The following is a 16,827-nucleotide window of genomic DNA, read 5'->3' as shown; positions in this document are numbered from 1 at the left end:
AGTTTTGTTTTGTTTTTTAAAATGTAATTGATTTACAATGTTGGTCAATTTTTTCTGTACAGCAAATTGACCCAGTCATATTATACACACACACACACACACACACACACACACACTTTTTTCTCATATTATCTTTCATCATGTTCTGTCACAGAGTGGATATCGTTCCCTGAATCTTACGGTTTTTGTGAGTCAGGAATCCAGGTGTGGCTTAGCCTGGTCCTCTTTAATTTAGACATCTCACAGAATTGCAGCCAGGGTGTCAGATGGCACTCAGTGAGCTCACGGGTGTAGATTCACTTCCGAGCTCACTTGTTGTCAGAACTCAGTTCCTTGGTGGTTGTTAAATGAGGGCCACACTTGTCTCCCCAGGAGGTCACTCCCCTCCTCTACCTTTGACTGAAGTGAAAGGTTATTCAAACTACAGGCAAGGTAACCTTTAAAAATGTACAGCTGATCCCTTCCTTGTTTAAAGCCCTTTAATGGGCCTTCCGTGCACTAGAGCACTTAGATAAATGCCAAAATTCTCAGCATAGCTTAGATCATTTTATATAGGTGGCCTCCAATTTCTCTTTCTGGTCCCATTTTAAACCACAATTTCCTGTTTAATTCTTCTCTGTTGTAGAACCTCTCTCAGTAGTGGTTCTTAATTTTGAGCTTTTATTAGAATCACCTGCATTATTTTTTAAAACACAGGTTTCTGGGTTCCAGTCCCAGGGTTTCTGATTTGTAGGTCTGTGATAGGGCTTAAAATTTATACTTTCAACAAATTGCTATCGCTGCTGGTCTGGGGACCATACTTTGAGAACTGTTCTAGTCCCCAAGGCCTTACAACTCATGAATTTCTTTCTTGTTTCAGGGCCTTTCTTCATGTTCTTGGCCTGAAATGTTCTTGCCTACAATTCTTGGTTAACTTTTTTTAAAAGAAGAATTTAAACATATATAAGAATAGAATAATACAGTGAGCTTGTTTGTGCTCCTTACGAGCAATCTACAGGTGTTGCTTCATGGCCGTCTCATTTTATCTTGTTAACCCTAATTGCCTTCTTTCTTCCTCCAGTGGTAGTTTTTTTCCCTAGTCTATCCCATAATTTCTATTATTTTCCACTAAATGTCTAATTATTCCTACCACTTATATTAAATAACTTCTTTAGAGAGGCCTTCTTTGACCTCGCAGTCTAAATTAGATGCCTCTATTAAACTTACACCTGGGAACTGTACTTTTATTTCATAGCACTTATTAAAATTTGTGATTTTAATATTTATCTCTGTGCTTATTTATCTTACTCCCTTTGCTTAATTGTAAGGTCCATGAAGACAGGGGCGGTGTCTGTCTATCTTACCACTGTATTTATAGCTCCTAGTACAGTGCCAGATACTTGAAGTTAAATATTTGTTGAATGACTGAGCATATTAATGTGGCAAACATAATTCATAGCATTTGCTTATATAAGCGTTTGATAAAAGAAACATTGGGATCAGCAGTTTTATTGTCAGTTAATACCCTGCCCTGTCAGGAAAGCAGTGGTAGACCAGTTTGCTGTCTCCTTTCTATCTTCTTGAGTTACTCTTGATTTTCCAGCTGGTGACACTATAGTTTTACATTACTTCTTCTTCCTCTTTTTTTTTTGTCTTTTTAGGGATGCACCTGAGGCATATGGAAGTTCCCAGGCTAGGGGTCAAATTGGAGCTGTGGCCTTTGGCCTACACCAGAGCCACAGCAACGCTAGATCCGAGCCACGTCTGTGACCTCTACCACAGCTCACAGCAATGCCGGTTCCTTAACCCACTGAGTGAGGCCAAGGATCGAACCTGTGTCCTCATGGATGCTAGTCAGATTCATTTTTGCTGAGCCACGACGGGAACTCCAAGTTTTACATTACTTCTAAAGACTGTATTTAAAAGAATTTGTTTGCTGTTTCAACAGCTTGGTTAATGTTTGTCTTCTTCCCAAGAGTTTCTCAGAACCCTCAGTCCTACCCTGATCCTCTGCAGGGTTAGGGTTAGGATTGAGTTCTTTTTGGTCAGCCCTGAAACCTGGATCTACACAGTGCTCGGAGTGAACCAAGTGATCATTAAGCATTAGTAGAATAAATGAAAAAATGGAAGTATCACCATCTGACAGAATGTGTGTTACTTATTTTGTTTCTTGTCCATCTTTCTCCATTCTAAATATAAGCTTCATGTGGGCAGGGATTTCTCTGTATTTTGGTTACTCCTAAATCCCTAGTGCCAGGAGAGTAGTGCCTGCCACATAGTAGCTACTCAATAAATGTTTACTAGACATATTTGTGAATAAAAACTCAGTATAATTTTTTTTATTAAAAAGCAAACTAGCTCCCTCATAACTATATATAAAAATAATTTTAATAGTATGAAGTAATTTAGTATATCTCAGGATTAAATACTCTATTAATTTAAATTTATTTAGAAACTTAATATAGTTTAAGATATCTTTTTCATGTCATTCCAAAACCACTGTATTTAGAATGATTTATCATTTTCATATATTCATACTATTTCATATATTCTGTATAAACCCTTTATTAGAAATTTGTAAAGGGAAAAGTGAAAATAATAAAGCAAAAGCACAATGGCAAATAGATAAAAAATGATGGTGGGAAATTCTGTATTAACTATTACCAGAGAAAAATTTAAAATTAAAAAATGTTTTAAAGAGTTCCTGCTGTGGCACAGTGGGTTAAAGATCTGGCACTGGTCTCTGGCAGCGCAAGTTTTATCCCTAGACCTCTGCAGTGGGTTAAGTATCTGGTTTTGTTGCAGCAGTGGCATAGGTAGAAGCAGCTGCTCTGTTTCAATCCCTGGCCTGGGAACTTACATATGCCTCAGGTTCCACTGGAAAAGGAAAAGAAAAAAAAAAAGAGCTGATCTTATAGAAAGTCATGTAGACTACCATTTGTTTATCTTTTTGGTATGACTTAGAGGCTGGAAGCAATAAAAGAATAAAGATGAGAATTATATAATACTTGAACAACTTGTTCACGGAGTTTTACATAATTTAAAACATTTAATGTCTGTTCTCCTTAATCTCAGGGCATCTGTATTTGGCACATAAAAGTATCTTATTCCTCCTCTTGAACAGTTTTGGAGGACCTTGTTGGTAATATGTAAAACCAAGGCTATTGTCAGCCACTTGGGGGAACCTGAAGGACAAGATTTACGCACTTGAGCAAAGGTGAACCAACGCACCAAACTTCTGTTCCCTGGAACTGTAAAAGAGGACACCTAACACAGTCTATTTCCTAAACCGTGGACACTTTTTATTGTAGGCAGTTTGTAAATCAGCAGTTAGTGTTGTTTCGCTTAGGGAACATAGCTACACTCCTGTCACACGTGCCTGTCTCTGAAGGTATAGTAGGTCCCATAGGGAGTCTTGCCATTTTTGTTTCAAGGGCCTTTTCATAGTCTATTGAAGTCTATTTTCAGAAAGTATTTTTAAATGAGTAAAACAAGAGTTCCCAGGTAGCACAGCAGGTTAAAGATCCAGCATTGTCACTGCTGTAGTGTGCGTTCTATCCCTGGCCCCAGAAATACCCATATGCTATGAGCACAGCAAAAAAAAAAAAAAAAAGAAAGAAAGAAAAATGTCTAAGGCGAAATATACATATAATTGTATAATTGCAAAGGAAACCAATTATAAGAAATAGTTATTGGAGTTCCCACCATGGCACAGTGGGTTAAGAGTCCAGTTGTAGCAGGCCGTGTCAATTCGGAAGTACAGGTTCTATCCTCGGCCCGGTGCAGTGGCTTAAAGGATCCAGCATTGCCGCAGCTGCAGGGTAGATCAACCACAGTTGTGGCTCAGATTGAGTCCCTGGCCTGAGAACTTCCGTATGCCATGGGTGTGGCCATTAAAAAAAAAAGTAGTTATTAAAAATTTTAAACAAATTTGTGACATATGTAGCAGTGGTATGTATTTATTAAAATGTTAAATAAGATTTGACATGTCTGATAATTACCCTAATTTCAAAGTAGTGAGGAATATAAAGGCTGCTTTGAGATGGCTGCAACGACTAATATGAAAGGAGTATATCTGTGATTTTTGTGAGTGACAAAGTTAAAGGTACTGCAACTGTTGCTGTTTTCGGCCTACATCTATAATTGAACAAAATGCTAAGTTTCAGTTAGAAGTTAGTGAAAAGATGTAAAAATTTTTTCCCATCCAAGTTCATGGATCTTCTGAAATCTTTTTTTTTGTTTTGGTCTTTTTAGGACCACACTCATGGCACGTGGGGGTTCCCAGGCTGGGGGTTGAATCAGACCTGCATGTGTGACCTAAACCACAGCTCACCCCAATGCCAGATCCTTAACCCACTGAGTGAGGCCAGGGATCGAACCAGCATCTTCATGGATGCTAGCTAGATTGCTTTCTGCTGAGCCGGAACTCCTGGATTTTCCGAATTCTAAACATGGATGGACCCTTTGGGAGAAGGGGTGCATGACAAATGCAGATTTAAGAACCTTCAAGTCAAGGGTTCAGTTTTTTGATTTGTGAAACAACCACAACTGTGTTGTCCACGTCCCTGTATTCTGTTTTCCCTGCCTCCAGTTTGCCCCGTGAGGAATCAAAGCTGCTATTCTTCCTTTTCTTACCCTTATCCTATTTGTAGAGGACTTATTGCACCTTTGATGGTAGGAGAGTGGAGTATGAACCCAGAGTAAACTCTTTATTAGGTTGGAATTCTCTGAATTTGCTTGGCATTATCAGTGCATGCGTAAATCTTTTGATGAAATTCTTGACTCCACTTGAGTAGTTTATTGTTTGCTTACAGAACTTAACCATACTTCTTTAAATCGATTTCCTGGAATTTTTGTAGAAGTATTTTATCTCTCTCTCTCTCTCTTTTTTTTCTGATTTCGTATCCTTTTTCCTTTTTCTTGTATCATCTTTGAAATATATGTATTTTTTGGCTGTGCCTGTGGACAGGGGTCAAACTTGAGTCGCAGCAGTGACCATGTTGGATCTTTAGCCCATTGAACTACATGGGAACTCCTGAAATATTTTTTAATTTACTCTCTACCTTGTGGTCTATTCACACTGCCACTTTCACAATCCTAAATTACTATAGCAGATTGTTGAGGGGCTTTGTATCATGGCTGGGAAGAGGGAACATTTATTGAGAGCCTGCTGTATTTTAAACAGTCCCCTCATTTCTCAGTCATCCTCTGAGGCCATGTAGAAAGATAAGTTCCTCAGAAGTTATTTGTGCTGAAGCTGAACAAATTCTGGTCTGACTCCATCACACTGCGTCATGCTGCCCTTCTGATTATTTGTTTCTACTATGCCCAGTATAGTTTTGTTAGATTAACTTTATTAAGGACCATTTCACTGTGTTATTATTGCTCAAGGACTATTAGACCCATCAGTGCAAACTGTGTGACAGATCTGGCACATCTGCCCTTTATCCTGTGTCTTTAGCTGCATTTCTTCTACTCTTAACATGCATCCTGTGTTGTAGATGTCATTCACTTGCAGTCCTGCAGTGTGTTTTATTTCACATGCTTTCTGTACTCTACACATGTTCAGGAAGAACTTTTAATTCCTGTTTCTCTTCTCAGACCTAAATTGATTGCATTTTTCTTTTTTTTTTCTTTTGTCCTTTTGTCCTTTCGGGCAAAACACCCATGGCGTATAGAAGTTCCCAGGCTAGGGGTTAATCGGAGCTGTAGCTGCCGGCCTATGCCAGAGCCACAGCAACGCCAGATCTAAGCCGTGTCTGGGACCTACACCACAGCTCACAGCAACGCCAGATCCTTAACCCACTGAACAAGGCCAGGGATCGAATCTGCAACTTCATGGTTTCTAGCCAGATTTGTTTCCGCTCCACCATGATGGGAATTCCTTAATTGCATTTTTCATTTTTACCAGTTTTTCTCTCAATGATGACTTAATTTTAAGGCCACTTATTCTTGTTAAAAGTGGTTTAGGAGTTCCTGTCGTGGCTCAGCAGAAGTGAATCGACTAGTATCCATGAGGATGTGGGTTCAGTCCCTGGCCTCACTTGATGGATTAAGGATTCAGCATTGCCGTGAGCTGTGGTATAGGTCGCCGATGTTACTCAGATCTGGCATTGCTGTGGCTGTGGCATAGGCTGGCGGCTATAGCTCCAATTCGACCCCTAGCCTGGGAACTTCCATATGCTGCAGGTGCGGCCCTAAAAAGTAAAAAAAAAAAAAAAAGTGATTTATATTGATTAAAAATTGGTTAACATAGAGGCTCATCTCTATTCCTAAGGGATGGCAATCAGCAAAACTAGCTACATTTTACTTGACTTTTGAAAAATGCCATCCTTATAACTTTTGTTAATATTTTTGGCTGATTTTTTTTTTTTAAACAACTGTTGATGTACACAATTTACATATGATAAAATTCACTCATTTTAAATACAATTTGATGAATTTTGGCAAATATATATAGTTCTGTAACTGCTTTATGTTCAAATTATAGAATGTTTGTTTTATTACTGCACAAAATTCCCTCAGGCTCCTTTGCAGTCAGTTGTCCCAACTACCTATAGTCCCAGGTAACCACTGATGTGCTTTCTGTTACTCTGTAGTTTTATCTTTTCTAACATTTCATATAAATCCGGTCATATAGAATTTATTCACTAGTTGATGGACATTAGTCCTTTTACTAGCTGATGGGCGCTTGGATTATTTTAATGTTTTACTAATATGAGTGATGCTGCTGTAAACATTCTCTTACATTTTTTTTTTTTTGTGGGCATGTTTTAATTTTTCTTGAGTATATACCTAGGAGGAGAATTGCTGGCATATATGATAAGTGAATGTTTTTAAGAAAGAGCCAAATTGTTTTTGAAAGAGGCTCTACCATTTTGCTCTTCCACCAGCAGTATGCGAGCATTCCTGTCACCAGCCCTTGGTATTGTCAGTTTTTAATTCTAGTCATTCTAGTGAGGGTGTAGTGTTATTACCCCATTATGGTTTTAGTTTTAATTTCTCTGATGACTAGTGTTTTATTCTATTATTATTTTTATATTTTTTTAGGGGCATACCCATGACATATGGAGATTCCCAGGCTAGGGGTTGAATTGGAGCTGTAGCTGCCAGCCTATACCACAGCCACAGCAACATGGGATCTGAACCGTGTTTGTGACCTACACCGCAGCTCACCACAATGCTGGATCCTTAACCCACTGAGCAAGGCCAGGGATTGGACCTGCATCCTCATGGATACTAGTCAGATTATTCCACTGAGCCACGATGGGAACTCCTATTATTATTTTTTAATGTTGTCGAACTTCTATTTTTAAAGTTTTTATTGAAGTACATTTGATTTACAATATTGTGTTAGTTTTAGGTATGCAGCATAATCAGTATTTTTGCAGATTATATTCCATTATAGGTTATTACATAGGGTGTAATTTCCTATGCTACACAGTAAATCCTTGTTGCTTATCTATTTTATATATAGTAGTTTGTGTCTGTAATCTCAGTACCCCTAATTTGTCCATACACCCTTTCCTTGGTAGCCACAAGTTTATTTTCTGTATCTGTGAGTCCATTTCTGTTTTGTATATATAGTCATTTGTATTTTAGATTCCACATATAAGACAGAATATTTGTCTTTGTCTAACATTGCATTAAGCACAGTATTTTCTAGGTCCATCCATGTTGCTGCAAATGGCAGTATTTTATTCTTTTCATGGAATTCTTCATTGTATGTATATATACACACATGCACGACATCTTGATGTAGTTGTCTGTTGATAGGCACTTGGGTTGCTTCCATGCATGTCTTGGCTATTTTAAACAGTGCTGCTAATGAACATTGGGGTGCATGTATCTTTTTTTTTTTTTTTGTCTTTTTTGCTATTTCTTTGGGCCGCTCCCGCAGCATATGGAGGTTCCCAGGCTAGGGGTCTAACCCGAGCTGTAGCCACCGGCCTACGCCAGAGCCACAGCAACGCGGGATCCGAGCCGCGTCTGCAACCTACACCACAGCTCACGGCAACGCCGGATCGTTAACCCACTGAGCAAGGCCAGGGACTGAACCCGCGACCTCATGGTTCCTAGTTGGATTCGTTAACCACTGCGCCATGACGGGAACTCCTGCATGTATCTTTTTAAATTAGTGTTTTCATTTTGCCGGGTAGTCAGTCCCTGGTGACTAGTGATATTTAGCATCTTTTCATATGCCTATGAGGCATTCATATATATTCTTATGACGTGTCTGTTCATATCTTCTGCCTAATTTTTTATTGGGTTATCTTCTGGTTTTATTTGGTTTGAAGAGTTTTAAAAAATATATTCCAAATTTAGTTCCTTTGTTATATATTTTGGAAATAATTCCCCCCAATTTGTGGCTTGCCTCTTACTTTTTTAAAATAAAACTTGAAGAGCAAGAGCGTCTAAGTTTTTTTTTTTTTTGTCTTTTTGCCATTTCTTGGGCCGCTCTCGCGGCATATGGAGGTTCCCAGGCTGGGGGTCTGATCAGAGCTGTAGCCGCCGGCCTACGCCACAGCCACAGCAATGCGGGATCCAAGCTACGTCTGTGACCCAAACCACAGCTCACGGCAACGCCGGATTGTTAACCCACTGAGCAAGGTTCCTACTTAGATTCGTTAGCCACTGAGCCACGATGGGAACTCCATATATTTTTTTTTAAATAAGTTTCTTAAATATTTGATAAAATTGACTAGGGAAGCAGTCAGAGTTATTTTTTGTTTTATGGTTTTTATTAATAGTTAAGTTGCAAGAGATTCACAATTCCCCCTCAGTTTAGTTTAATAAAAAGGGTACTTTCACAAATAAATAAGTAAATTTGAAAATATATTGGGCATTGTCCTGCTTTCTGATTTTGTTAGATTTGGAAGGCACATTTATGAGAAGTTGAGAACCTGCCTTTCCAACAGTATACTTTAAACGTAATAGGGAAGTCATTTTGTTATATTTTGGCTGAATGTTAATGTTCTTCTTGTTATAAAATATTTGATTGCTTTTTCACCTTTGTTTCTGTTAATTTTAGGAGCTTAAAAGGAGCATAGAAAATCAGGCAGAAAGGAAAATCGAAGGTCAGAATCCTCAGCAGATCTCACAGTGTCTTAACACAAACTTAGAGCAAAATGGTCATGTGTCTGCAGTGCCAAATACACAACCAGTTCTGCAATATGGTAATCCTTACGCAACTCAGGAAACAAGAGGTTATTAAAATATTTTTGGTTTGGGGTTAGCTGAATGTGGAGTTCTTTTGTTTCTGTCTTTGTAGGATTAGAGAGTTGTTGGTATAGGCAACTCTAAAAGACATCCTTTTTTATAACAAGCAGCTTTAATGTTAACGCTAACTGGCTTCATCTAAAAGCAGTGCACCATGAGTGAAGAATCTATTTGCTAATTATACATAGTTCTTATTTTTAAAGATCATTTGGGTTAAAAATAAAGATATTGGGAATTCCTATCGTGGCTCAGTGGGTCATGAAACCTACTAGTATCCATGAGGAGGTGGCTTCACTCAGTGGGATAAGGATCCAGCATGGCCGTGAGCTGTGGTGTAGGTTGAACACTCGGCTTGGATCCTGCATGGATGTGGCCGGCAGCTGCAGCTTTGATTTGACATGTAGCCTGGGAACTTTCATATGCCTTGGGTGTTGCCCTAAAAGACCAAAAAAAAAAAAAAAGAAAAAGTCATCACTTTTGGGATACATTAAAATGGTTCTTTATATTCTGTTTTTGGGATCATTAAAATGGTTCTTTGTATTCTTTTTATCATAGCTTATATGCAGAGACAGAGACCGTAATGTTAGTAGGTTTTAAGCTACTCTTCCAAAACTTGTATTTCAGATGGAGCAGATGGTGCTTTTTATCCAGATGAAATTCAAAGGCCACTTGTGCGAGTACCCTCTTGGGGACTAGAAGATAATGTTGTCTGCAGCCAGCCTGCTCGAAACCTTAGTAGACCTGATGGTTTAGAAGACCCTGAGGATAGTAAAGTAAATTGAATTTCTGTTTTCTAACCTTGTCCCTTTTATTTTCTTGTCCTGTGTAGACAGTTATATGTGTTATGGAAAGAAAGTGTGTGCTTACTTGATTTTTGGAAAAATCTGCTTGTGTTTAAATTTGAAAAATCATCCTTTGGAGTTCCCATTGTGGCTTAGCAGTAATGAACCCAACTAGTATCCATGAGGACGAGGGCTCCATCCCTGGCCTTGCTCAGTGGGTTAAGGATCCGGCGTTGCCGTGAGCTGTGGTGTAGGTTGCACATGTGGCTCGGGTTCCATGTTGCTGTGGCTATGGTGTAGACTGGCGGCTACAACTCTGATTAGACCCCTTGCCTGGGAACCTTCATGTGCTGTGAGTGCAGCCCTAAAAAGCAAAAAAAAAAAAAAAAAAGAAAAAAGGGTGGGGGGAGGAAGAGAGAGAAAGGAAGAAAAAGAAAGATCACCTATTTTGCTTTGGAGAATAAGCTCAGAATATTGTAGTTATTGGATAATCTTTAAATTTTTTTAAAATTGAGAAATAATTGACATATTAGTTTCAGGTGTCCAACATAATGATTTGCTATATGTGTCTGTTGTGAAATGATCTCATAACAAGTTTAGTTAACATCCACCATCTCACAGTTACTGTTTTTTTCCTTGTGGTGAGAACTTTTAAGATCTACTCTCTCAGTAACTTTCAAATATACAATACAGTATTCTCAGCTACAGTCACAGATAGTTTAGTCTTAATTATCACAAAATAATTTACTGCATTCTTTTGATTGTAGATGTACTAGGTTGGAAGAAGAAAAGTGTTAATGACAGCATTAAGCTTTGGTGTGCATTTTTCACTTTTGCATTTATAGCCCACTTTAAATTATAAGGTGGACTCTTTAGCTAGAAAAAGGAAGAAGTGTGTGTATTGTAGCTTTCTTTTTTAGAGAAATATTCTTATAGACATCATTGGTATTGTAGTAACAGTACTAGTAATTGAATCGGTTTGTGTGGCATACCATTTTAAAAATTTCATTTAAGAGATTTCTTTATCATTTAATAGATTGTTTTCTTCATACCAGCTCTCTTTGGATTTTCTGTGCATTAAGATGAATTTATAAGAAATGCTTTATCGTGCTCTTTGCAAGTACAGCGGTATCATGACCTGTTTCTCATTTAATGTAGTTTGCTGCATTTAATTGCTATTAACCTTTGCAGAAACTGATCATTGTTCAGACAGGCATGATTTTAGCCCTAGTGCTCAACACCTATAATGGAGAAAAATGTATTTCTCCCTCCTGCCTTTTGGCCTCTTATGTCTATTACTGAGAATAATTAGGAAAACTGTCAGAACTTTTGTAGCCTCTGTGAAGTCTAGAGTATCATCTCACTGCTTTTTCACACCTTTACTTCAAATTTTGCATATTTAATCTGATCATTCTTGGCACAGATGTTACATGTGACAAGCCCTTCTCTTCTGTAGTCATCTGCTTCAGTTTAATTAGCAGAATGTTCTTTCTGATCTGTGTGCTTTGCCCTCCTGCAAACCCATGAGAAGCAGTGTTAGAGTCTTGTGCTCATTTGCTGACATGCTTAGATTTGGTAATGAGATGGAAGGGCTCTTAATGGGCACACCTTGGATAATTGTATTTTGCCATCAGAAGATTTTTCACTTTAGACAGAAACTAATTTTATGTACATTCAGACCTTTTTTTTTTTTTTTCAATCTTGTCATTACAATAGCAAAAACCACTTGCAAATGAAGTGTTTTAGTAGGTAGTTCTAGTTAGAATATAGAAAGCAGATTTGAGTTGACCTGGTTCTTTTCCCTGGTTCTTTGCCCTGGAAGTATTTAACAGCCATGGGATCCAGCACCTCTTAGTTGAGGTTGAAGCAGCCTACCCCTCAAGATGTACACCTGCCATATCTCCTCCCTTTCCCACCAAAAACTGCTATTTCTGTCAGATCAGAAAAAAGCCTTTTATGCCTCACTCTTCTTTACCTAATAATTATAATAGCAGTAACTATAATGTCATAATAAGGATAGCAACAGACATTTCTGTGAATTACTTGCCAGCTAATGCTTTAACTGTTTTTTTATTTTTTTGTCTTTTCTAGGGCTGAACCTGCAGCATATGGAGGTTCCCAGGCTAGGGGTTCAATCAGAGCTGTTGCTGCTGGCCTACACCACAGACACAGCAATGCCAGATCCCACCTGCGTCTGTGATCTGCACCATAGCTCACGGCAACTCCCAAGCCTTAACCCACTGAGTGAGGCCAGGGATCGGACCCACAACCTCATGGTTCCTAGTCAGATTGTTTCTGCTGAGCTACGACAGAAATTCCCTTTTTTTTCCCCCCCTTGGCTATTTTTAAATAGGATTATTTGTCCTTTACCAGATAAACAATTTGCATATATCTTCCTCCATCTGTGGGTTGGCTTTTCATTCTTTTGTTGATATCCTTTTCAGGACAAAGGTTTTTAGTTTTGATGAAGTCAAATCTACCCATTCTTTTTTTACTTGTACTTTTGTTGTCATATCTTAGAAACCATTGCCTCATCTAAGGTAGCTCTATATTTTACATTTGGGTATTTGGTCTGTTTTGAGTTAATTTTTGAATATGGAGAAAAGTAACATTTTGAAAAGGGAGATCTTAGAAAATTATAATTCAATAAAATTCCTTTATTGAGATATTATTAGAAATGGATATTTAACAGCTTAAATAATAACATTTCATTAAAGAGGAATGCTGACTAATATTACTTAATAATACAAAGTTATGAAGAATAAAGATAAACATTAATTCTCTAGTTTTATATAAAAGTTACCCAGAGGCATTGGTACTGTGTTTTCTCTTAGGTGTTGATTTTGGCCTAGCAAATATTTTTTAAGAGATGCTCTCTTTCTTCTTTTTATGGCCACATCTGCGGCATATAGGAGTTCCTGGGCTAGGTGTTGAATCGGAGCTGCAGCTGCAGGCCTATTCCACAGTCACAGCAACACTAGATCTGAGCCATATCTGCAGCTTTAAATAAACCACAAGCTTGTGGTAATGCTGGATCTTAAGGGATGCTCTTGAATAAAGTAATAATTATCATCGTAGTAAAAATTTTACTCATTTTTTTTAGGGCCACACCCATGGCATATGGAGGTTCCCAGGCCAGGGGTCAAATCAGAGTTGTAGCCGCTGGCCCACACCACAGCCACATCAGATCTGAGCCGCATCTGTGACCTACACCACAGCTTACGCCAGTGCTGGATCTTTAACCCACTGAACGAGGCCAGAGATCAAACCTGCAACCTCATGGATACTACTAGTCAGATTTGTTTCCTCTGAGCCACAATGGGAACTCCTGAAAGTTTTATTAAGTGGTGTATCTTTCTTCGTTGGTATTCATTACTAGCTCCTTAATGATGTCTAAATATTTCAATTAGTAATTCCTGGCAAAGGTAGAATCGCAACAGTTTGGGAAATGCCATGATCCAGATGGTGTAACTCAGTCATCAGCTCCTACGTGTGTATTGCTAGTTTGATCACCATTGCATTTTTTTTTTATTGCAGTTGAATACACGTAACATAAAATTTACCATCTGAACCATTTTTGAGTACTTGGTTCTATAGTAGTAAATACCGTTGACCGTTGGATAACAGGGGTTGGATGCCAACCCTCCATGCAGTCGAAAATCTGATAGTTGGTCCTGTGTATTTGCGGTTTCTTCTGTTTCCATTTCCATGGCTCCATGTTTGAGGATCCAGCCAACTGCAGATCATGTAGTATTTACTATAGAACAAAATCTTACATATAATCGGATCTGCACAGTTCAAATCCTCCTTGTTCAGTGGTCAACTGGATGGTTGCAGTGTTGTTAACCCAGTCTCCAGAACTCTTCATTTTGCAAACCAGAAACTCTATACCCATTAAATGACAACTCTCCGCTTCTTTCTCCCTCCCTTCAGTCCTTGGAACTGCCATTATACTTTTTTTGTTTCTCTGGATTTGACTACTCTAGATTAACTTCATTTAAGTAGAATCGTATAGTATTTTGTTTTTTTTGTGATGGGCTTATTCCACTTAGTATTTGTCTTCAAGATTCATTTATTTTGTAATGTGTCAGAGTTTCCTATGATGAGCTATACATCCGTCAGTAGACATTCAGATTGTTTCCACCTTTTGGCTGTTGTGAATGGATGTTGCTGCGGTGACCACAGGTATACCAATTTATCTGAGTTCCTGCTTTCAGTTCTTTTGGATATATACTCTGAAATGGAATTGTTGTATCATATGGTAATTGTATGATTATGGCTGCATTTGAATTTAGTATGATTAAACCTATTTTATTGTCTATTTTAATACTGTTGTCAGTTTTAATACTATTTCAGATGTTTAAACAGCTGCATACTTTGATAGGAAAAACCAGAATGTTTTCCATAGACTGGATTTTGAGTTGAGCATCTATTGAGAAGTTTTGAGTTTCAAGTAGAGTTTCAGTTGACTGTAGCATGTTTCCTTTGCTTAAAAACCAATTTGCAATAGAAATAGTACTGTGCCGATAGGTCGAAAAAAGTACATGAACAATGCAGGGTAGTTTAGGTCTTTGTAGAGGTTAAAATGCTATTAAAAATGTTTTCTTGAGAAAGGTCATTTGGAATTGTTCATAAATATCTTTTCAGTGTGGTATTCACATTTTGCTTACAAGTTATTTTAGCAAGTTAGCTAAAATATGAGATACTCATGCTTAAAAACCTTCTATTCAAATTCTTTTGAGCTCACAACTTTCAATGCTAAAACTTGACTATTTTAATACTTTGGGGTGGAAATCTTGCTAAAATAGAATACTAACCTTGATGATTGAAGTTTATTAATTAAAAGGTCAATGTTGAGTGATGGCCTCACGTTTTTTTAAGGTGTGTAAGTAAAGCTATATGTTTCAGTGTTAAAATACTCTTGGGTGTTTTGGGTTCTTGTTGACTTTTCTCTCTATCAGTAGCCATTTTTTTTTGTTGCTGGCAGTGAGTCTGCCTTAATAGCCTCACTTCCCAGTCTAATTTGTTATATTTAATCTAGTATGGTTTTGGAAACTAATTAGCCAAGCTCAGTGAGTAAAATGGAGTAACTGTGAGTGAAAACTGGGTCATTTTGCACGACAAGATCATGACTGTTGTGTAAATTGGGCTACTCAAAGATTTTATTACATACATTCTGGTTTCGAACTTTTCTCTGGGTAGGCAGTCTCTTCTTATATGAAGACTTATGTCTTATTATTACATCTGGAATTCTACTCTTGAGTCCTTCTTCCTGTTTATTATGTAATATGTGGTAGAAAATACCGAATAATAATTGTGTTTTGTTTTTTAGGCCTGCACCCATGGCATACGGAGGTTCCCAGGCTGGGTCAAATCAGAGCTACAGCTGCCGGCTTACACCATAGCCGAGCAGTGCAGGATCCAAGCCATGTCGGGGACCTGCACCACAGCTCACAGCAATGCCAGATCCTTAATCCACTAAGTGAGGCCAGGGATCGAACCCACAACCTCATGGTTCCTAGTCAGATTTGTTTCTGCTGCGCCACTACAGGAACTCCCAGAATAATAGTGTTATCATTACCAAATTATATATGACTTAGAAAGTGAAAATTGCTTTTTCCCCCCACCTCTGGATATTTTGTAAGTAGAGTTAACATATCTGATAGGTTGGTCTGAATCTAGCACTTTAGCTAGTAACAAACCATTTATTGTTAGCTGATTCATGAAAGCAGTAAATTGATGTAAGATATTAGCCGTTATAAAAAAACAGGGAGAAGTGGTTATGAAATTTTTGGTTACATTGTATTTTTTGCCCCTAGAAAGTTGTATTTTATTTATTATTAATACCTGTCTCAAGAATTTTGAAAAGTAGAATATGAAGACCTTTCCCTGTAGTATCTGTTCCCATCATTTTCTTAAATAGCATTTTAAAATTTTAAAAAAACACAGTTGAGAAAATTTTGTTCATTATTTCATATGTAGTTAAGCAGGTTCATGTTTCAGATGTTGCCGGAAGGCCTAAATCTGGCAGCTAGAGTCATGTGGCACAGAATCACAACTTGCTTGTCATATATATTATGCTTAGCAGATGATATATCTTCCCTCTTTGTACCTACAGCTTTAAAAGCTCTTTGGATTTTAGTTACTTAAAGATTAAAAAATTTGGGGAGTTGCCAGTATCAGCAGTATCTCGGTAGCACCAGGATGCTGGTTCCATCCCCAAGCCTGGCGCAGTGGGTTAAAGGTTCTGGGGTTGCTGCAGCTGCGGTGTAGGCTTGGATCTGATCCCTAGCCGGGGAACTCCGTGTGCCACAGGACAGCCAAAAGAGAAAAAACGTGTTTTCTTTTTTTTAAGTGTGTCAGTTACTTGTCCAGTATTGCCCAGTTTCTCAATTCCCCTGTTAGGTTATTGACCCTGTTTTTCTTTTGCCCAGTTATAGTCTAAGGGAATCATATGTAAACAAAAGTTTCCTCATGTGTATCACATGAGGAAAAAAGACCCCTCATTTCCTTGTTTTTTTTTTTTTTTACTTTTCAGGAGAGGATAATTGTTAGAATATAAATAGGAGTTCCTGTCGTGGCGCAGCAGAAACAAATCCAACTGGGAACCATGAGGTTGCGGGTTCGATCCGTGGCCTTGCTTAGTGGGTTAAGGATCTGATGTTGCCGTGAGCTGCGGTGTAGGTTGCAGATGTGGCTTAGATCTGGCATTGCTGTGGCTCTGGTGTAGGCAGGTGGCAACAGCTCCGATTAGGCCCTGAGCCTGGGAACCTCCATATTGCCACAGGTGTGGCCCTAGACAAAAGACCAAAAGAAAAAAAAAAGCAATATAAATAACCAAGTTACC

The 16,827-nt window shown here is 38.2% G+C and overlaps 1 protein-coding gene across 2 annotated transcripts in view; it reads left to right on the top strand.

The window, feature by feature from the left end:
* TAX1BP1 (Tax1 binding protein 1) overlaps positions 1–16,827 on the top strand; it is an 82,451-nt gene that overhangs the window by 62,054 nt on the left and 3,570 nt on the right. Inside the window, exons 15-16 of one of the 2 annotated variants that reach the window (XM_047763869.1) lie at positions 9,011–9,056; positions 9,823–9,971. In XM_047763869.1, the coding sequence (XP_047619825.1) occupies positions 9,011–9,056; positions 9,823–9,971 (195 nt within the window). Of the gene's footprint in view, positions 1–9,010; positions 9,186–9,822; positions 9,972–16,827 lie in introns of both variants that reach the window. The other variant, XM_047763868.1, reaches the window with a different exon arrangement.

The sequence above is a fragment of the Phacochoerus africanus genome, chromosome 16 (assembly GCF_016906955.1).
Source record: "Phacochoerus africanus isolate WHEZ1 chromosome 16, ROS_Pafr_v1, whole genome shotgun sequence".
Lineage (NCBI taxonomy): Eukaryota > Metazoa > Chordata > Mammalia > Artiodactyla > Suidae > Phacochoerus > Phacochoerus africanus.
This window is presented reverse-complemented; position numbering and strand designations above follow the sequence as displayed.